We start from the raw sequence: 24,048 nt of genomic DNA on the forward strand, positions 1-24,048 counted from the left end.
GCAGTGTTTCGTTCTGCTGTGCATGGGGTCGCTATGAGTCGGAAACGACTCGACGGCACTTAACAACAACAACAACAATGGTATCTTATCATTGGAAGCAAAGAAGAGTGCTAAAAGAAAACAAGGGCATTTGGAAGCAATCAGCCCTAGGACACAATGACCCTCGAGACCAGAAGAACTAGATGGTGCCCAGCTACCAATGCTAACCACTCAGGAAAGGAGCAAAACTGGAGATCCTGGATAGAGTAGGAAGAAAATGTGAAACAAAATCCAAAAACTCAATAATGTCCAGAATTACTGGTAGGATGGAGTCTGGTAAGACCCCCCAATACTATGGCCCTGGGATACATTCTGAGCCTGGAATAAAACTCACTTCCAGGGGCTGGTTCTCAGCCCAATAGTAAACAAGGCATACATAGAGACCACTCAACCCAGGGTGGTACAGCCACATACTCTATGGAAATGCATCCCTTAGAGCAACTGACCACAGGGCACCCCAGGGGCAACATTCCCACGAGGAAATGCAGGAGACACAGGAGTGTATAACTCTGAAGGGTATGGGGGCAGGGGGGTTACTGGACCTGGATTAGAGGAGACTGGGTTAGGGTTGGGGATGGTAAATGGGGAGTGAAACTAAATGTACACGTAATGTTGAATGTAAAACAAACTCTGCTCTGAGATTTTTTTTTCTAAAAAATAAAAAAGAGGGGTCATAGGACAGACAGTAAACAGTAAATAATTGTTTTTATAATTATGTAATTATTTACTATGTACTGTCTATCTCTCCTGTGTCTCCACTCAATAATTTATCTTCCATAAAGGGGGATATTTTAGTCTTATTTTTTTTTGTTCCAAAAAAATTTTTATTGTGATATGGATACAAATCTACAAAGCAGATTTGTTTTCTTTCAGCAATTCATACACATTTGCTTCAAGGCACCAACTGCAATCCTAACAATTAATAGCTCTCCTCCCACCTCCTCTCTGTGACTACCCCTTCCCTGTGTCCTTCTTATCTATGCTTTCCTGTCTGTCCAGGTTTCCCCCATACAAATGCTGCCCTTCTGATCTTTCACAGTTGTTTAATCTAAAGGATGTATCTCCCTGGGGTAGGTAGGTGCACCTCCCTGCAACAGGCATTCTGCTTGTAGGCCTTTCTACTGTTTGGCTGAGAGCTGATTCATGGAAATGAGCCCAGTTTCAGGCCCAAAGGTTAACCTAGGGCCATACTCTAGGGGTTTCACCAGACTCTATCCTACTAGTAATACTGGTCATTTTTGTGTTTTTGAATGTTGATCCACATTTTTCCCCTACTCTATCCATGATCTCCAATTTTGATATCTTTCTGAGTAGTTGGCATTGGTAGACAGGCACCATCTAGTTCATCTGGTCTCAGGGTCATAAAGGCTGAGGTTCCCTTGGTCCATTAGATCTTTAGACTAATTGCTTCCGGTTGATTTTCATCATTCTTCTTTGCTCCAGACGAGGGGAGACCAATAGTTACATCTTAGATGGCTGCTCAAAAGCTTTTAAAACCCGAGTGCCTGCTTACTAAAGTAGCATGCAGAATAATATTGTTTTGTACTATGTTGTGCCAATTGAATTTGATGCCCCGCAAGACCATGGTCCCAAGCCTGCAGACTCAGAGACTCACTCCCTTAAGGTGTTTTTGGTTGCTGCTGAGAAACAACTCCAACCTTGTCCCCTGTTAGTTGTTCTTTTTGTTTTGCTTTGTTTCATTGCTATATGCACAAAGTCTAAGAGAGTTGTGGGTATAGTAGACATTCAATAAATAATTATATAATAAATAGAAACAATCGATATAAAATCTTGATTCTAAGTACCCTGAAGGGAAATGAGGGAGAAAGACATAAAGAAAGTTCAAGTGGGGAAAGATACTATTAGGCCACCCTGATCCCTGTAAAGCCACTGCTGTCAAGTCAACTTATAACAAAATTGTAAGACAGAGTAGAACAGTCCCATTAGGTTTCTAAGGCTGTACTTCAGAAAACCAGATTGCCACATCCTTCTCCCACAAAACAGCTGATAGGTTCTTAACTGCTGACCTTTCAGTTATCAGCTGAGTGCTTAACTATTGCATCACCAGGGCTCCATCCCTCTGTCCTAGGGCTGACCATTTGCACCTCATTTCATTCCTATTTGTCCAATTAAGTCTCTCTTAAGAATACTCCTTAAAAAATTCTATTACTCTCTTAGGCCTGCCCTTATTCCCCTCCCCTGGCTTAAAAATTTCCAAAGCTTTCCAATGCTAAGAGAATGGACCTACTAAGCTCTGCAAGATTCCATCTCAGAGTATATTCTGCATCCCAGCCACAGGGGCCTATTGCCTTTATTAACACATCAGCTCTTTCTGTTGTAAAAGTTCTTTGTACGCCCAACATTAAAGAGCATTCTTCAGAATTTTTCCATGGCTCCCTGGACTACCTACGTTCACCTGTTAGCAGCTCATATTTTATTTTTGACTTGTATCACATTTCAATTAGTCAATCATATATACAATTTGTCAATTAATATGAATCTCCCCTTCAAGAATATAAACTCAATGCATGCAGCATGGTGTCTATCTTATTCACTCATCTATACCTGACTCCTGACTATAAGAGATACTCAGTAAACACTGGTTGAAGAAATGAATGAACCTGACCTGGAACATTTCCCTCATCTGGTTCATTTCTGTCTTGTGACATTGCCTGGGCTGCCTGACTAACCTTCTAAATTCTGAATTCATTGCTTGTTTGCTAAGTCTGAAACTAATTCTAACTTCCATGTTGTCCACCTCAGCTAGGACATCCTCCTTCAGGCTGATGGTTGGCTTTGCTTTCACACATACTGTTCTTAGATTTCATCAATCCATCTATACTTCCTCAACAACCGGGAATAGATCGTTTTTTTTTCTCCTTTCAATCTGAAATAGAACTCATATTTCCAGTACCTTTAGGAGAACAGTTATAGATACTAAAACTCATATGTTTTAAATTTTGTTTTGATCTCATGGTTTTGAATAAAGCACTTTACGCTACTAATGCTCAGTTATGAATCTCAAAGAGGTGGCCCATGACAGAATAACTTAATGTGCAGTGTTCTGCTCTTCTGCAAAACTATGCCTGGATGGAGTCAGAGAAACAGTGATACCTTCTAACTCAGGCATATGTGTAAACTATATTTGTATGCTGAAAAAATATCTTTCCAACTGCTAATTCCTGTTGTAAATTCCATAATTCTACAACTGGCTCAAGCTGAGCAACAATTGTGAGAATTGTACAGGACCGGGCAGTGTTTCATGTTCTGTTGATAGGGTCACACACATGAGGTGGAACCAACTTGACAGCACCTAACAACAACCTTTCAGTGTGGCAGTAACTATAATGTTGCTTTACCTAATTGTAATAAGAGAGAAATTCACCATCTCTCATTCTTGGAAAACAAAAATAACTATATTTGCCATGAAAAAAAGCAAGGCAAAGTTTTCCTACTCTGTAGTGGTATACTTGACTGCTAATCAGAAGGTTGGCAGTTCAAACCCATCAGCCTCTCCTTGGAAGGAAGGTTGGGCAATCCTACTTCTGTAGTGATACTGCCTCGGAAACCCAAGGAGGGGTCACTATGAGTCAGGGCCAACTCCATGGCAAACAACAACAACAACAGTGGTATAGTGAATAAGGCATTTGGCTGCTAACCAGAAGGTCAGCAGTTCAAATCCACCAGCCACTTCGTGGACAGAAGATGGGGCAATGTACTTCTATTAAGATTTACAGTTTTGGAAACCCATTGGGGGTCACTATGAGTCAGAATCCACTGGATGGCAGTGAGGTTTTTTTTTTTTTTTTTTGGTAGTTAAATTCACTCTCACATTTCCAGCTGTGTATGAATGTAGGATGCACTAAACTACTTTTCACAGGAAGCCAAATTTGTAGTTAATACCAGAGTTTAAGGGGAAAAATAAAACTGAACTAAATTGTCTTTTTGTGGCTGTGACTCATCATTGTACAGTTGTGAAAGAAGCCAAGAGAACAGGCTGGTTTTGGATCTCCAAAGTTCAAGAGCTAAAATCAATTACCTCTTCAAGGACATCAGCAAGCTTACTAAGGATCTCCTCAGGAAGGTTCTGGAATGTTGGAACACTGAAAAACAAAACAGAGAATGATGCTAAAGCCATGAAAGCAACTTACTTTCCCAAATAAAACATCAATGTATCTGAATGAAAATACAAAAACATTTCATGAAAAAGAATCTGCTCATGAAAACCAAAAGTATTATTTAAGCACCGTTTGATGCTTAAAAGGGAAAAGCGCATATGAAAAGAATCTGGAAGTTGGATAAAACTGGGTTCAAATGCCACTTATGTTTGTCTTCATGACTTTGAATGTCACAGCTATGAAGGGGAGAAAACCATTCCTTCTCTTATCACCCTCCTGTCATCAGATTCTTTCCAGCTTCACCATCCTCTCCACTCATTCCCCTGCCAAATACACACATCCTTCTCCATGCCACCTCCTACTCAACCTTTAGGATAAAGCTTGTTTGGTCATACATTCCACCCTGCAAGCCTTCAGTCAATAGCTTGGAGAGCTCCCTTGGCCGTCACACCAACCACTCCCCAACTAAGTCCCAGCCCAGTTTTCATGGATAAATTCTCACTCACATTGACCCTAGTGCATCTGAGTAGAACAGGATTTTCAGTGGCTGACTTTACAGAAGTAGACCGAAGTGTTCAACTATATACACTACCCAAAGACTGCTAGGAAAGGCCTCCCTATTGTGGACTCTTTTATCTCTTATTTAAACTTTAATTAAATAATGAATCAAATGCAGGTAATGCATTGTTTAGCATCTGTTCGGGCAATGTCCAATCACATAACTGTGGTCCCATAGGTCTTTTTTTTTTCTTTTTCTTAATGGAAAGCAGCTCTCCTTTCGTTTATTATTTTCCCCTAATGATTTTAAACACCCCGAACCCTCAGAGTGAATGAGCATCAGGGCACCAGGAGCACCTCAATCTCTACAGGGCCGCCCCTCCTTCCACTCCTCCTGGCTTCACTAACTTGCTCAGTAGCATGCAGCCTTCCACCCCCAGTGCAGGGCAGCACTTGCCACAGCTCCTTTGCTCCTGCTGTAGGTGCTGGTGGCCCAACTGGCTCCAGGTACTCATGGGCTTCTAGCTACACATGATCCGGAAACTTTCGCACCAACAGTGTGGCGGCAATCAGGGCCACCACCACCAACCATGCTCTGGTATGTGCATACCTGGTCCCAGCTGGCCACCTCTCTGGGCCCGCCGTGTGTCTTCCCTCCTCCTGTGTTATGGATGTGCTCAAAGTCCCAATCTATTTGCCTGACCAGCACCTTTCCAGCACCTTCCCACACATCTGGTAAGGCTAGCTTCCTGTATCCAATGCATAAGGCTCTCAGGCTTTGTCCACAGACTCCCATAAAGTTTTAATATAATAGGTTTTACAAGGATTTAACTATGTATGGGACTACCTGAATATAGTATGGTGTTCACACAAAGTCCAAATCATAAAATATTCCTATTTCACAGAATATATTATGGATGGTAAGTGACACATACCAGTACTTGTTACTGTTGTCTAGAATGAAAATTCCACAAAGATAGCAACTATATCTATTTTGCTCATCCCTGTATTTTTGCTGATTTACAAATAGCATATCACAATAAAACAAACAAACAAAAAATAAACTCACTGCTTAAGTCGATTGAACTCATAGAGACCCCTCCTTTGGTTTCCGAGGTGGTATCTCTACAGAAGTAGATTGTCCAATCTTCCTTCTGAGGAGTGGCTGGTGGGTTTGAACCACCAGACTTCTGGTTAGCAGTCAAATGCCTCAGGTACTACATCTCCAAAGGTAGCATGTGTTAAATAAAGTTACAAAAGCATGGATGTGTGATGCCTCCTAGTGCAGTTACAAAGATCAGATCAGGCAGGATAGAGTCAAGAGTCAGACTCATAAGACACTCAAAAAATGCTACTTCCTTTTTTCTCACTCTTCTCTTATTTCTACCATGGGGCAGTAAAATAAAAATATTGAGTGAGGCTGAACAGAAGGAACAACAAAAATTTTTTTACCTATGAAATATAAATGACTTCAAATGAAAATAAATAAATAAATAGCATCAACATGTAATTCTTAAAACTCCATGGGAAAATCTGAGATGTGGAAGTAAATACTGATTTGATCAAATCTCAATTCTAAAATAGAGAAAATAATATAGATAAATTCATATATATTTGCATGCCTTCGGATATATGACCTACAGCGTAATTTTGACTTGATTAGAAAGATACAACAAAAGAAGCCATAACACACTGTTTTGATATAAGGATGAAAGTTTTGCTGTTGTCACTTCAATTCCCATTACTTCATCTCAATAGGGTAAAGCCTATTGATAAAATCCCAAGGTTTTGTGCAGAGGTGTAACAATTCAGGCAGGACCATCTGTTCCACCAGATTTACTGTTGTGGTCTGAGCACGTGGGTTTTAATTTCCAGGAGGTAGTCTATTTCTGCAGCCGGATGGAACATATCACAGAAAAAGACAAAAGACAGAAGCAGCTGTCTCCACGACTTATACAGATTGAAAAATCTATACCTTTCTCATTCTTTTAATGAGAAATATTTCAGTTTCTTCTGAAATGTAAGAATAGTTAAAGAGCTTCCATATCCCAGTGGGTATTTTGGAAAGCAAAAAGCACAACTGAGTTTTTCTTGCTTTAGTAGAATTGGCAGGAGCTCTGGTGGTGTAGTATCTAAGGCATTTGACTCCTAACCAGAAGGCTGGAGGTTCAAACCCTCCAGCCACTCCTTGGAAGGAAGGTTGGGCAATCTATTCCGTAGCGATACTGCCTTGGAAACCCAAGGAAGGGTCAGTATGAGTCAGATCCAACTCGATCGTAGTGAATTTGAATATAACTGGCCCATAATTCTACACAGGCCTATTATTTCTATGCTAGAACTTATATTTTAATCTATGCTGTGACGATGTCAAATCATACTCCAATACTTTCATTGTTATGAGAATTTTTCAATCATGAGGAAAATTTTAATATTTACTTGGCTACATGACACACTAAATGAAAACAAAAACATCCATTTTAGGAGGTCATTTTAAATGTATTATCTTTTACAAATTTATTCCTTCCGACTAGTGGCTGGCAGTTCAAACCCACCACTCGGAAGGAAGATGGGGCAATCTACTTCCATAGTGACACTGCCTCGGAAATCCAAGGAGGGGTTGCTGAGTCAGGTCTGACTCAACGGCACATAACAACAACAAACAACATTATAAATTTAAGTGCCTTTTACAAAGCCTTAAAACATCCAGTAGCATTTATTACTAATAAAATGTAAAGATTTTTTTTAAGAAGAAATACTTTAAAAGTGATCATTACTAACTGAAGCACTTCTATAAACTAGAAATCATTTATCAAAAAAAACCCTTCATTTTTATAAATTACTCTAAAAACACTCTGTAACTGTAAAATCCTAAGATCTCTATTTCTCATGTAACTAATTTGCTTTCTAAGAAATACTGATCCATCAATAGCCTGAACACCAAGAATAAAAGTTATGGATATTCTTAGTTTTAATATGAATATATTTGAAATAGAAGTTGCATTTTCACAAATACATCAAAAGTTACTAATTTAGAATTTATTAATTTGGATGTATGATAGTTCAAGATGAAGCTGTCTATGATTTAGAAAATTTAAGGCAAAATAACTACCAGGAAAAAAGTTCCAGCTAAAATTTTTAAGCACTAGAGAAAAACATTGCCATTTATGCAAAAAAATAATTTATAGGAACAATTTACATTCTAATTACAAATAATCTTACAATAATCCTACAGATCTATTAAAATGATTGCAGTAGGCCTGAAATTTTAGAATATTATTGAATGTAATAGAATCAAACACAAACATACTGCCATCAAGTCGGACCTAACTCATAGCAACCCCTCCTTGGGTTTCCCAGGCAGTATCACTACGGAAGGAGCCCAATCTTCCTTCTGAGGAGTGGCTGGTGGGTTTGAACTGCCAGCCTTCTGGTTAGCAGTCAAATGCCTTAGGCACGATGCCAACAGAACAGAGATGATTTAATGTATGGCCCTTTTCCACTGGTTAGTCTAACTTAATGAAGTAAGGATTTGTAATTTGTAATGATAACAATGGAAAGAAAGATTTGAATGCTTTCTATTTGCCAGGCAATGAACTAAGCATTTTATATGTAACATAATCACTGCTGTGGAGTATGTTATATACGATATATTAAATATAATATTTAACTCGTTGACTCCATTTATTTTCCAACTGTTTAATATGAAAACTGTAAGATCAATTGAAAGGCTAAAAGAACTGTTTAAGCATGACCTGCATCCCCACCACATAGATTTAACAACTTTTAATGTTTTGCCATATTTGTATTATCTACATTCAATTATTATAATGTTTCTTTCTGTATATGGTGAAATGAGTTATTTTATATGGCCTTTTGCCTTGGTTCTCTGGAAAAAATAGCTTAAAAGATTTCCCCCTAAGCTCTCAAGAGTTATCTTTTCACTAGTTTTCTGCCTAAAAAGGGTTTGTTACTTTTGTCCAGGTTGATTGACATTTTCTGAGTAAGTTTTATATAACTTGGTTTGATACTTTTTCTCCAGTCCTGAGTTGCTATACCTTGATTGGTACCTATTTTGCAGGGAAGAGTCAATTACTACACAAGTGAGGTGAGTTGTAGCCCAGCTGAGCCTACTATGCAAATGCAGTATCTGTGGCCTCCTGAGAAGAAAGTGGAAGTTGGTGAGTTGATGTCCCTGGTGGGAGTACCATGCCTTGAAACTGAGAAGGAGATAATGTATTTAAGCAGTCAACCTCACAGAGGTTTGTCAGGCTGAAAGAAACAAGAAGAGAAGCAGAAAGAAGAGAGAAAAAGCAGAGATAATGACAAGACTCAAGGAAACTCCTGAGAGCTGTATTAGAGATCAAGGGATGGAACACTGAAGATAGTGACAGGCACTGAAGGGTCCCAGTAGCAGAGCCAATGGTGACAGGCCCAGAAGGGGCCCAGCTGCAGAGCCAGCAGTGAGAGGCCACAGGCCCAAGAAGAGGCTGTTTTGAGGCAGCCAGGTGGAACCTGTCCTGAGGGGGCCAAAAGGAGGCCTGCATGGCCTAGAGGAACTGCGAGAGCTGTCCTGCACTGACTGAAGCAGGGAGATGCTTCCTGATCCTGCTCCTGAGTTGCAGCCTGTTGATTCTGATCCCAAGTTATACCTCGTTCCTTAATAAACCACCTAACTGAAAGTATGGTCTGAGTTCTGTGTGACCACTGCAAGGGATTACTGAACCCAAAAAAGAAGTAGAGAGTGCTGTGGGAGGGAGAACTGGTGTCAGAACTAAAAAAAGTTGGAAAACAGAGGTATGTCCGACCTTCACCCCATGGAAATCAGCTTTGTACTGATGGTGATTCTCATTATCCCCCAGAAAGTTAGACAGACTCAGATGACACTACTACTATTATGTCCATTATCTTACAGAATATATGAATGCAATGCAACACAATGCACTGTCCAATGCACAATGCGATGATCTGACTCATAGCAACCCTTCCTTAGGTTTCTGAGACAGTATCAATATAGAAGTAGATTGCCCAACTTTCAATATATATTTAGATAGATAATTCTTAATGAAACATTTGAAAATAAATTGAAGATATCATGAAACTTTAATACTTTTAGCATGCATATGCTAAAAATAAGAATTTCTCCTAATAACTGTAATATCATTATGGTATATAAGAAAATTAATTATAATTCTATAATATCAGCTAATATCCATCACATATTCAAATATTACTTCTTGTCCAAATATGTCTTCAATAGTCAGCTTGTTTTTTCTTTCAAACTAGGATCCAGTCAAAAGTCATTCAATGCTTTTGGCCATTCTATGTCTTTACTCTAATTGTACAATAATAGTCCTACATATTTCCCCCCATGACACTGATATTTTGAAGAAACTTGGGCAACTTTCTCAGTGTTCCACATTCTGAATTTGTCCCAGGATTTTATTTCTGGTAATTTACTGTATGAAAATAATAGTTAATAGAGGGGAAAAATCTATATAGAAAGTAATTCATTATAGTCATGTGTCAATAAAAAAGTAGGACACATACTGAATCACATAATGACAAAGAGCAGCAGTTTTACAAACTCGCTGACAGTTTGAGGATTCTGAAGATCTTTTCACGGGGGTCCTCAAAATCAAAATTATTTCTATCATAAGCATAAAATGTAATCTGCCCTTTTCATTCTTTTTCTTTCACAAGTGCACAATACTTTCAGAGGCCATATGGCATGTGATGATGTCATCACTTTGATGGGTAATGGAACACATGCTATTCCTGTATTTCCTAAGGCTTTAAAAAATAGTAGCTTTATGTCATAAATAGTTTACAGAAATTAACTCAGTATGCTTTCAGTACTTATACTGTGCTTTTACTAGCTATTTTTCCTTATACCTGCTATCATCTCTGTAACCTTATAATTCCATAAAGAATCCCCTTGAAATACTGACTTTTCCTTAAGCCTAAGCGTAAAAAAAATAAGAAGTAAATACATTTCAAGGTCTTGCTTTGCCAATAACAGTTTTCCATGCTTTTCAAAAATATTTCTATCTTTAAAATTATATCAAAAAATTTTAGAATAATTATTGTTAAACGACACAAAATTGATGTATTTTATATTTTTATTTTTAAGAATGGATCATTTGCTTTCAAAGGAAGAAGATTCATGTTCTCAAACCACAGCTGAAATATCTAAGTCTAAAGATGCTGAAGAAGATTAAAAAAAAAAAAAAAATGACATAGGATTTTTTGACTCATAGATGGGAGAAATCTACTCCAAAGAAACCCAGAGCACTGTAAGTAAGAAATGAAAACTACCTCCCCTCCTCAGGATTATAGATTAAAATAATTTATTTTCTTTTACATCAGAACATTTTTAATAGTATTATCATGCTAGTTAAGTTGTGATGTTACTTTGTTGTTGTCGTTGTTATGTGCCATCGAGTCAGACCCGACTCATAGCGACCCCTCCTTGGGTTTCTGAGGTGATATCACTACATAAGTAGATTGCCCAACCTTCCTTTGGAGGAGTGGCTGGTGGATTTGAAACACCAGCCTTCTGGTTAGCAGTCAAGTGCCTCAGGCACTACACCATCAGAGTTCCCGGATGTTACTTTGAGAACAATTATTCAAAGCTTATTAAATAGGGATTTGCATTTTCAAATATGGCTATGGTGAACTTTTTTAAAAGTCCAAAATTATCATGCTAACCAGAAGGGTGGTGGTTCAAACCCACCAGCCACTCCTCAGAAGGAAGACTGCACAATCTACTTCTGTATTGGTAGCACCTCAGAAACCCAAGGAGGGGTCGTTATGAGTAGGATTCCACTCAACAGCAGTGAGTTTGGGTATTTTTTTTTTTTTTTTGGTTTTACAGCTTTTCAAAATAGAAATGAAAAAGTCAGTGAAACATTGTACAAGGTGAGTTACTATATTACATTGCTCAGAAAAGCCCACTCAGTAGCTGAGAGACAAATAAAGCCTGGTAGAGTTGACTTTGCTGAATGTCTGCTAGACAAAAAGTCAGTAAAAGAAATCGCTGTCTTGCCTCTTTCTAGTGATATAGCACCTTGATGAATAAAGATTTAGCTGCAAGCACAAAGACTGCATTCAGATCTTGTCTGCAGACTTGTATTTTAGCCTTAGAAATGGATTCATCTACAGACATTACTGGACCTGCTGTTTTGTTTTAATTGATTCCTCTGGTATCAGAACCAGCTAGTCATCGAAGAAGGACATCTTATATGCACACGCTCGGCAACACAGACAAGTGGAGCTGGAATACTCAAAGTGGTGACTGACTTTTTTGAATCTTATGGCTTATCCTGTGTTGAAATTTGTGCTGATGATGCCAAAGCAACAGTAGCCCCTTTGTACAAACCAAGGTAGTAACATCAAACTGCACTAGTTGTCATTTATTCCTAATCATGACACACTCACAACAGACAAACACGAATAACACAAAACATAAAATAAAATGAAAACACAAAACATAAAATGCCAGTTTTACTTTGAAATGTTCTTGATAAAATATTACTAGCTCCTAATTTTATTAAATTTCACCCTTGAGAATATAACATCTTAATATTATGTGTAATAAAATAGCATGTACCCATAAAGCACTTTTGCTACATATTGCAGAATGATGGCAATCTCAAGGAAAATCACTTCTACAGTGGTTGCAGTTACAAGCTGAATTAGGTAATTTTTAATGGAACATAATTTTTTACTTGAGAATGAACAACGAAGCGGTTACTCAGACTTGGGTATTTGGCAGACAATTTTTAAAAAATAAACCAAGGGAGCCTGTCATTTCAAGGAAAACAACAGACACTGTTTGTTACCCATGATAAAAACTGAACTTGTAAATAAAAAATAAAGCTTCCTAAAACTTCCATCCGCCACTGTGAGCTTTAACAGCTTCTAAAACAAGATCGTCAACAAGATCTAAAAACTTTTCTAATGAGATCAATCAATGGCAATATGTTGATATTACCAAACAAGGTTCTTTTTTTTTTTTTTTATATATATTGGAAATTTTGCAAAACTCAATGAACCAGTATTTTACAAAAGACTAAGGCATAATTTTCAAATCATGCTTGGGTAAAATGGCCATTCAAAGTACAAGATGGATCAATGAATATTAACATAATAGAGTATGGAAAGTTAATTGATATTGTTTCAGATTCCACATTGCAACTAACCTTGAAGAAACTACACTCTGTTGTGTTTAATTTTAGTATCAAATGAGAATGTCCACAGTTATCTACAGACGCTCATAGCACACTCCTCCCTTTCTCTACTACATATATGCATAAGACCGGGTTTTCTTCCTATTCTTCAACCAAATCAACATAAATTCAAAAAGCTCAATGCAGAAGAAGATATGTGAATAATCCAATATCTCCCACTAAGCCAGATATTGAGAGATTTGCAAAAATGTACAATTTTCTCTTCTCTAATTTTTGAAAATATATTAATTTTTATAAACAATAGGCTTTTTCTGTTTATATACAGTATGTTTATTACCGACAATTTTAAACTAATTAGTAAATTTTTAAATTTTCTCATGTTTAATTCTTAATACAGTAACTATTAGTAGATAAGAGCAGTATAACTTGGAGAATCACTGGCATGCAGCAATTAAATGTGATACATTGATGAAAAGTGTGAAATACATGAAGTACTTTTAAGAATATGACAAGGAAAGGATAATAAAAATTATATAAATAATAATTATGCCTATATTAAATTATAAATAGAGAAGCTATGCAGTAAAATATCAAAAAGCTAATAGGGATTGTGTTAAGTAGTGATGATTAATCTTTATTTTGTCTCTCTACTTTCTTACATTTTCAGATTTTTCTGTTTTGAAAATATATTTTTATAATACCCAAAACTATGAAATGTACACTTATAGTTTCAAGTAGAAAAGATAATATCTTAATTGGTCAATTAAAAATAAAATTTCCATAATGTTGATGAAATATTATTGCTGAATTGACTTATGTGTTCACCAAAAATTACTGAGTGTCTAGTATTTGCTCTGTGGAAGGAAGATGGGGTAATACACTTCTGTAAAGATCTGCCACCTTGGAAACGCAATAGGGGTTACATGAATCAGAATAACTCGATGGCAGTGAGGTTTTTTGAGTATGTGCCAAAGGAGTTCTGATGGCACAGTGGTTTAAGGGATTCAGCTGCTAACCAAAGAGTTGGCTGTTTGAACTCACCAACTGCTCAGAGGGTGAACGATGAGGTTATCTGCTTCTGTAAAGATTTACTTAAGCCTTGGGAACCCTAAGGGGCAGTTCTACTCTGTCCCATAGAGTCACTGAGTCAGAATCGACTCTATAGCAGTAAGTTTGGTTTTTTTAGAATGTGCCAGGAATTGTTTTAGGTGTATGAGATTCATCAACGAACAAAACCAAAAAGTCCTGCTTATTCAACAGAGAAACAGAAAATAAAGAATAAACATATTAAATAATAGCATTATGCATATTACATGTTTGTGTACAAAGCATATAGTATATTAACTATGGCCTACAGAGCAAGGTGGGAGCTCTGGTAGCATAGTGCCTAAGGCACTTGACTGCTAACCAGAAGGCTGGCGGTTCAAACCCACCAGCCACTCCTCAGAAGGAAGATGGGGCAATCTACTTCTGTAGTGATACTGCCTCAGAAACCCAAGGAGGAGTCACTGTGAGTCAGGTCCGACTCGACGGCACATAACAACAACATCAACAACACAGAGCAAGGTAGCAGGGATCACGATGGGAGAAAAGCAGGCTGATTAAGTAGGGCTAGCAGGATTCTTCTTTGAGAGGATGATATTGGAACAGCATTCTCAGCAGTGAGAGAAAGTTGAATGGTGAGCTGGGAAAGAGCATCCAGGCAGAGGGAGAAATTAGAGCTGTTTTAAGTGCTTTCTAGATTTCAGGAGCAACAAAGAGTCAGGGTGCCTAGATTTCAGTGAGCGGGGGGACAGTAGAAGGGAAGTAGATTCCAAAAGGAAAATCACATAGAGGCTTGCAGACTATTGGAAGGACTAGGCTTTATTCTCAGTGAAATGTGAAGTCACATGCCCAGGTGTGGCGTGGTCTTACTTACATAATAGAGAGATCTTTCTGCGGATTTATGGAGAGAAAACTGTATGGGTGGGGCCAAGAAGCTATTGGACCAGATAGGAATCTTCTGCATGAGAAAAGATAGAGGTTTGGACAGAGTGCAAACAATGGAAGTGATGAGAAGCAATTGGCTTTGATATTTTGATAGTAGAACAAGTATGATATCCTGATAGAGAAGATGTAGGATGAAAGAAAGAGGAGATGAAGATGACTAAGTTTTTGAGCTTACCATTGGAAAGAATACATAAAAACATAGAGTAAAGGTCTTCCGGTAAGATGGAGGAATAGGCAGACAAGTGACACAGACCCTCTTCAACAAAGAAAAGAAAAAGAAATTGACAGAGATACAAAAGATAATCCTGGAGCCCTGAGCTTTGAAAGGAACTATACAGAAGTGAATTACACACCAACTAGTGGAAAAACCTGAACGAAAACAGTGAGTACAGAGACAGTCGGAGCTGTGGGCTGTCAGCTACTCCAATGGGATCAACAGCCTGAATAGTTCCAAGTGGTATTGGAAACTGAGAATTGACCTAAAGATCAGCCCTAGTCACCAAGGGCTGCAGGGACGACTGTGCTGGTGGCCTATGAGGAGAAAAGGAAATAGCAAGATGGGAGACAACCTGAACTGTTGACTTTCCACTGTCCGGAGGGCACAGCCATTTTGAATGTTTACAAGCAGTGGCCATTTTGGATATTTAAAGTGACCAAGGGTGCAGCCATTTTGAATGTTTACAAGCAGTGGCCATTTTGGACATTTAAAGTGAACAAGGGCACAACAATTTTGAATCTTTACAAGTGGCAACCATTTTGGATTTTAAAGTGATAGCATCCTAATTCAGATTCAAGGGACCTAGGAATAGGATCTGTTTGCCAAGGGCAGCAGGGACATAGAGAGGCTGACAACAGGAAAGGAGACAGGTGGTGAGTGTATAAGTGCTGTCAACTAAAGAATAGAGGAGCATAGCACAGTACCCTGCTTGTGTAAATAACATACAAACAAACCAAAGAAAACAAAGATTGTGGGCAAGTCACTCTAACATACAATCACCAAACCAATTAAATATAAACACAAAAAAGTTGCAATGCCTTAGAGGCAACAGAGCACCACAGTCCACACAAAGAAGCAAGATAAAGCAGGAGAAACAAGGGACCAGGATACGGACCCAAAACACATCCCTGAGGAAGACACAGCATTGGAACTCCTCGATAAGGAATTCAAAAGAATTATATTTAGGTATCTTCAACAAATTGAGAGACAGATCAAGGAAAACACAGAGAAAACCCTAGAACAATTTCAAAAGACAATACAAGAACAAAATGACAAAATAAATGAAAAATTAGAAATGACATAAAATCTACAGACAGAAATCCAGAAGATTAATACTAAATTTTCAGAGATAGATAAGATATTGAATGGGCAAAGGCACAGAATTGAATCAATGAAAGACAGAACTAGGGATATTGAAGGCAAATACCTGGACACTTCTCTGGAAAAGGATAAATCAGAAAAAAGATCAAAACAAAATGAAGAAAGCCTAAGGTTCATGGATATCATCAAAAGGAATAACCTACATATAATCGGAATTCCAGAACAGGAAGACACAAATAAAACCACAGAGAAAACTGTCAAAGATTTGTTGGAAGAGAATTTTCCTGATATGATGAAAGATGAAAATATATCCATTCAGGAAGTCCAACAAACCCTGTGGTAGTTATATTTGTTTGTCAACTTGGCTGGGCCTGGTTGAGTGGCTAGGCAGCTGGTGGTAGTTATTCCCCCACGATGAGAATGGCAATCAACTGCATGGTGGGATCTACCACAAGCAGCTGAGTAGCTGCCTTTGGGATATGGTCTGCTTCCTGTATATAAGGAGAAGCCTTGGGGATAGTAGCTAGCCTGTGGCATGCTTGGACTCTGCAAGTACTTGCGTTGTTGCTCAGCAGCCTGCTATGCTCGGCCGACCTTGGGACTTACAATGGATTTAAGTTAATGGCCCGCCACGTGGTTTGGTAACATCGGGACTGTGCCTTTTTACTTGTCAACCTTGGGGCTTCTCAGCCTCAGCAGCCAGTAGCTGTCTGAGTGAAGAAACACCTCTAGCTCCAGTTTGGGCTGGGAGCAGGAGGTAGAGCTGGACCCCAAGGTTGAGGGCCTTTCACCCAGCCCCTAGAGCCTGGCACTTAAAGCCTCCAAATTGTAAGAATAAATTTCTGTTTGTTAAGGTCATCCCATTTGTGGTATATTTCTTGTCAGAGTGGCACTAGGTAACCAGAACAAACTCCAAACAGGATAGGCCCCAAAAGAAAATCACCCAGACATATATATCATCATCAAACTTACCAAAACCAAAGACAAAGAAAGAATCATGAGAGTAGCACAGGAAAAACTAAAAGTTACCTACAAGGGGCAACCAATAAGACTAAGCTCGGATTTCTCAAGAGAAACCATGCAGGTGAGAAGACAATGGGATGGTATATATAAAACACTGAAGAAGAAAAATTTCCAACCAAGAATTATGTATCCAGCAAAATTGTCCCTCAAACATGATGGTGAAATTAGGACATTTCCAGGTAAGCAGAAATTAAGGGAATTTGTTAAAACCAGACCAACCTTACAAGAGATGCTAAAGGGAGCCCTTTGGACAGAGAAGCAACAACAGCCAACAGCAACTGACCATTAACACACATGATGATATAACCCAGAAACCAACCCAGCTATGGAAGTATCCAAAGTAAATAAACCTACAAGATTGTAAACAGGGAACCAGAGACATCAACTGACAAATGAGGACAACTACAAACCAAAAAGAGGGAAAAACTGTGTCATTACAGAACTTCTAGATGGTAGGGAAGCCAGGACAACTACAAGAGGGAACAGACTGTTCTAAACTTGGGAAGAAAACTATAAATCACAGGGTAACCACAAAGAAAAAGGATAAACCTTCACATCAAAAAAGAGGACCAGCATAAATATTCAGCAAATACTAAAACAATAAATAACAATGAAGGAAGTGATAACATGATTCATAAACAAAATGAGCTCAGCGTAGAAAATTATATGGAGCAAAGAAATTGACACCACGAAAAAGCACACAACAAAAATGACAGCAGCAAATTCATATTTGCCGATAATTACATATCTGGCAAGGGACTTATCGCTAAGATTTATAGCGGAAGAGTAGATGACCAAACTATGGTACATACACCTAATGGAATGCTATGCAGTACTAAAGAATAATACTGAGTCTACAAAACATCGCTTAATATGGATGAACTTGGAGGACATTATGCTGAGTGACGTAAGTCAATCACAGAAGGACAAATATAATATTAATTTGTTGTTGTGGAGGGTCAAGGAAAGGTTTATATATGGAGAGAAACTTTCTTTGTTGGTTGCCAGAGGTGGGAGAGGAGGGAAGGGAACACTGCAAAAAAAAAAAAAAAAAAATGTATTGACCCATGTCACTTTAGTTTTGTGTATTTCACTGTATGTAAATTTTATTTCAATAAAATGCATTTTTTAAAAAGATATCTTAAAGGGTTCAGAGGCAGGCAGTTCTGAGGATGGTACAACTTTCCTCTTACTCTACTTTTTCAGTCCTCTCCAGCCGTTACTGAGTGCTAAGTCAAACTACTCCTCTCTACATAAAGCCTTAAACTTCATACCTTTTGTCATGAAAATTATTCACGAAGTACATCTTTGCATACCACATAAATCATCGCATTGATCTCAGATCAAATAATTGATTTAGTGATAGCATAAAAATAAACAATTTTAAACTAGTCAAACAGATAACATCTATGAAACCTTTTCCAGTGTCCCAACAACTCTCTATCATCAATTAGGTATCTTTTATATCATTATAACCATAGGTTGCATGTGTAATAGATAAATAGGCAAGTCACTTTATTGATTTAATTTATCAAAGGAATATTGCCTTTTCCTTCACCCAAACCAACACTTATCTCTACCTATCTAGTAGCGTCTTTATCTAACAGTCACTTTAGCTCACTGAATCTCAGTGTTGTCATTGCTAAAATTAAAATAATAATGCTAAACTGAACAATCTCAAACATCTGTTATTAAAATGACAGAATGTATTTGAAATTGCTTTAATTTCTAATTAAAGAAAGCACTGTACAAATATCAGCTATCAAGTCTGAATTGGAGCTGTGTGTCAACTTGGATGGACCACAATTCTGTGTGGTTTAAGCAATATGATGTGGGTTGTACCCGTGATAGGATCAAATGAATATGTTTTGAGCAGTCAATCCATGGAAAGGGAGTTTCCTAAGAAGTGTAGCCTGCGTCCAGTATATTTATGGACATCCTGGGAAAAGAGACACTCTTCTGTGGATCAGGATGCTGTTGTGCTGCCTACAACTATCCGTGAGCGAACAATCCACCATTCAGCCTGGAGATCTTGGATTTGTCATTCGTTGGAGTCAACAGCCAGTACTGCCTGCCAACCTTGAGCTCTTCAGCCCCTGCAACTGTGTGAGTCGGGAAAAGCCTCTAGCTTGACATTTGACACAAGAACTTGGGACTTGCCAACTTTTATAAGTGTGTGAGCCATTTTCCTAAGATAAATTTCTCTTTTTCTCTCTCTCTCTCTCTCTCTCTCTCTCTCTCTAAGCTTTATTGGTTTTGCTTCTCTGGAGAACCCAGCCTAACACAAAGTTATTTATAAAAACAGCCAAAGTCCTAAAAGTATTATCTTAAGAACTGTCTAAAACTATGCTATAACAAACTACAAACTTTCAGATCTGATTTCAATGTTATTCAACCCTGAAGATTCATTGAGTATTACAAAGCAGGTACCAATCTCTTCAACCAGGTCCTTGCTTAAAATGCCCTAGGCCACTTCTTTCCAAACCTTGTAGTCATTACAGGATTTGATTCCAGAGGTTGTGGGGTAAAATCCAGGAAATCAATTTATTTTTAAATATCTACCCAGATGATTGCAATGGGTAGCCAGGTTGACAAACTTAACAGTCAAATATTTCCACTTGGCATACAATAATATAAAATATCACTGAAAATCACAAACTTATTCTACCTTATTTTCCAAAGTGCAGCCAGACATTTACAAATACTCATGTCTCATCAGTTTTTGAATTCCCACATTTGTGGGATTCATCCCAGGAACAACCACTTCTGGAAAATGGTCCCTAACAACTTTTTGTTTATATCTATGCAGGCATCCCACCCTAATAATGTTTATACTTTTGTTATAACTATCTGTTGATATATATGTCTCCCTGACTAATCCAACCAACATCTCCACTTCCTAGCTAGTAACTGTGTGAAAATTGCTTAAAACCAGAAAACTTTAGTTTCCTGAGTCAGAAAATAAAATCACAAACGTTTAGCTCATGGGGCCATTGTGAATAATAATAAATGTGGAGCACTTAGCAAAGGAGCTGGCATAGCATAGCCACTCAATAAAAGGGACATATAATTTAGCTTGCATAATGCTATACTTAATATACCATGCTATATGGTAGGTACTGAAGGCATGAAACCTGAAGGAATATGTCAAACATAGCCAAATACAATGAAAGAATAGCAGTTCGGACCTAGGGTCATTGTATAGGATTATGCACTTCACCTGCATGGAGGGTGAGTGGGGGTAAAACTAGCATATCCTCTGCATCCCAGGATAAGCTGCTTAAGCCCAGAGGAAGAGGAATGTTTTATATTCCACGCACAGGGGCTTCATTTATGGCATCCATTGTCCATGCAAAGGATCTTCTTCTTGCTGTTTTTCAAGAATCACAGAAACATTTCCTGGAGGCTACTTACTCAAGAAGAATTCAGAAAAGAAAGTTATTTACAGACTGATTATTTTTACAAACTGTTAGATTAGCCTTTATAAAAACCCACTCAAGGGCTACTTTTAAAATCAGAGCTAAGGTGCTCCTGTCAAAACGGCCATGGCGGTGAGGCACTAATGACAGAAGTTAATAAAGTGCTGTGGAATAGCATCTAACACTGTGGCTTACTCAGAAGATCATACTACACCTGATCTTTCCTCTGCAAATCTTACAATAACCTCTGCCTGGTATAAAAAATGACATCTGATATTTTTATGATATTAAACAAATTACATCTGATTGCTAAAACTGAAGAGAAAGACATGGCATTTTAAATATTTAATGGCTGCACTAATGAGAATCAGTCTGTTGGGTTCTGCCCAGATTTTCTATTCAATTGTTTTTAACCTTTTTTAACCTCCACAGGCCTAGCTTTGCTCTACAACAGTGTTTCTCCAAGGGGCTCTATTGGCATTTGGATAGAAAGCATCTTTACTATGCTGGCCTGTTCCATGTACTACAAGAGGATTAGCATCTCCAGTTCTCACCCATGAAATGCCAATAGCATTCTTGGTCACTGTGACAACCAAACACCCTCCAGGGAGTGAAACTGTCCAAGGTTTAGAACAATCATTCTCCAATTTCATAATTATTCCAATTCATTAACTGAGTTTGCTACTTGTTCTTCTGCCTGAGACCTCAAAGCCCATGGTAACAGTCTGTGTTCAAACTTCCATCTCCCTGTCAGTGTACACTTGTTGTTCAGTGACTCATAGAATCAGAAACCATCTGTTTAAAGTGCTTCTGGAACCCAGCTGCCTACACATGGGCAGACAAATAGGATCTAAGACTCGTTAGCCTTGGTTTATGCCAGTTTTCGAAAACCGCACTACTCAAAGTACTACTGCTAAAATACATTAATAGTATGCCACACTAAAAAGGGTCTCCATGAAAAAAGAAGAAAATTCTGAGTAAAAGGAAGTTAAACACTTTTCTACTACAGCAGTTATCACAGCCTTTATTTTGCTAAAAGAGACAAACAAAAAAATACACTGAGAAAGCTAAGTAGAGAGGGAAAAGAGATACTATTCTCCAAAGTTAAGCAAGGAAGCCTTTTATTCAAGAATATTTATTGATTTATTTAAGAACTAGTGTTTTATGCTGCCCAGTTTAGAAACACTGGTTTATATTAAAGTGATAGAATTCTCAATAGTCTCTGTTGCTTAAAATGGAATAGATTTTAACATGGCCTGTTTGTGAACTGCTGCATATTTTTAAGATGCATTTCAGCCATACTCTTCTCTGAGAATTCTTGCTTGATAATCTCTCTACTTTACTTCCTTGTCACCGCACTTACTCTAGACTACACAGATATGCCTACTAAAGAAGTCTGTCTAGATACCCTTTATCTATGCACCTAAGAACACTGTGTCTTCCTCTGTCATGCCAATCCTTGTACTGTGATTGTCAGTTTGTTTATCTACTTCACATCAGACAGGGAAACTGATGTGCTGCCTAATTTTGTAAATCATGTCTTACTGGAACACAGTCATACTCAATGGTTTAAGGATTATCTATGGCTTCTTTTCCACTATAATGACAGAGTTGAATATGGCTCACAAGAAGACTAAAATATTCACTGTGTAACATTTCAAACAAAGAATTGTCAACCCTTGCCAAAATCTATTAGTATCTTGAGGTCAGGGACAGTGCCAAACTCCATTAGCACAATGCCCTGAAAATGGCAGATGTTCAGTTTGTTGAATGAAAAAGTGACTTATCCTTCAAAATCAATCCAACAATATCTGAGTTTGAGGTAACTTTCAACAAAATATGACGGGTGGAATATTCAACAAAGGTCATGTAGTCAGAGATTTTATATAAAGTAATTTTTTTTTTTCTGTGTAGACATAAAATACTGATTCAAAAAGAGGTCATTTAATAAATAAAAACCCTTTGTAGAAGTACATAATCTAAATATAGAGCAGAATTCAAAGGTTATTCTGTAGAGAATCTTTTATATATTAATTCTTGATACAACTGCTTCTCCTCCAATATCAATCTGAGTCTATCAAATATGAAGCTTTTACTTTTTCCCCTGGGAAATAATTTTTGAATCCAAGTTTTTAATACATAATTTTTACTGCAATGCAAGCAAAATTGTTTTGTTTTATTGCATCCTTTTATTCCTAAGTCCATTCTTTACCAAGAGATTTTCTTCTCTGAATTTACAGTAAAATTTTAGAAAGCACAAGAATCCATGAAATAAATTGTCATGCTCAAAAACTATAGCAATTTGTTGAAACCACTGATGAGGTTTTGCTATTAGGAGATCCAGTAAGATGGTAGAATAGGCAGACAGACTGCACAGACCCTCTTCAGCAAAGAAAAGGAGAACGAATTAACTCAGATACAGAAGATAATCCTGGAGCCCTGAGCTTTGAAGGGAAAGATACTGAAGTGAACTAAACTCTAACTACTAGAAAACCTGCATGAAAACATGGAAAAAGGAGACATACAGAGTTGCAGTATGTCAGTGATCCTGATGGCATGGACAGCTTGTATATTGCCAAGTGGTGTTAGGACCTAAGAATTAACCTAAAAATTGGCCCTGCTACCCAGGGCTGCAAAGAGGACTTCACTGGTGACTGCTGAATAAAAGAGGAAGCAGCGAAGAGGAAGTCAGGCCTAGCTGTGGATTTTTGCCTGCCTGGAGGGTGCAACCATTTTGAACATTTACAAGTGGGTCAACCATTTTGGATATTTAAAGTGACAGTGTTCTCCCAGATTCCAGGGTCTTAAGAATAGGCTACACTTGCTGGCAACCACAAGGACATTCCAGATGTGAATGACTGGAAAGGTGTGATATTTCCCTCATTCCTCTTATACCCCACAGCCTCTCGGTGAACTTCTGGGCTGGCAGGAATTCCGTTCCAGTTTGTGTGCCCCGATGAAGCTGGGGTGCCTGGAAACCCCCTGCCCAGATTTTTCTTTTCTTTAACTTGTTTGTTTTTGTCTGTTTTAAAATTATTATTATTATTACCCTACCTACTCACTGCTGTTAAGTAAGATCCAACAAACAGTGACCCCTTCTTGGGATTCCAAGGAGGTGTCACTACAGAAGTAGATTGCTCAACCTTCCTTCTGAGGAGTGGTTGTGGGTTAGTAGTCAAATGCCTAAGGCACTATACCACTAGAGCTCCTTTTTATTGTTGTTGTTGTTGTTATGTGCCGTCGAGTCAGACTAGACCCATAGCGACCCCTTCTTGGGTTGCTGTTGTTGTTGTTATGTGCCGTGGAGTCAAACCCGACTCATAGTGACCCCTCCTTGGGTTTCCGAGGCAGTATCACTACGGAAGTAAGATTGCCCAACCTTCCTTCTGAGGAGTGGCTGGTGGGTTTGAACCACCAGCCGTCTGGTTAGCAGGCAAGTGTTACTGAGGCAGTAT

The 24,048-nt window shown here is 38.2% G+C and overlaps 1 protein-coding gene across 1 annotated transcript in view; it reads right to left on the reverse strand.

The window, feature by feature from the left end:
- Positions 1-24,048, reverse strand: part of PRKG1 (protein kinase cGMP-dependent 1) — a 1,628,352-nt gene that overhangs the window by 482,421 nt on the left and 1,121,883 nt on the right. The window contains exon 5 of the mRNA XM_007944042.1: positions 4,079-4,142. Within this exon, the coding sequence (XP_007942233.1) occupies positions 4,079-4,142 (64 nt within the window). The remainder of the gene's footprint in view (positions 1-4,078; positions 4,143-24,048) is intronic.

Source organism: Orycteropus afer, unplaced genomic scaffold (assembly GCF_000298275.1).
Source record: "Orycteropus afer afer isolate SDZICR_OR568_19922 unplaced genomic scaffold, OryAfe1.0 scaffold00118, whole genome shotgun sequence".
Taxonomy (NCBI): domain Eukaryota; kingdom Metazoa; phylum Chordata; class Mammalia; order Tubulidentata; family Orycteropodidae; genus Orycteropus; species Orycteropus afer.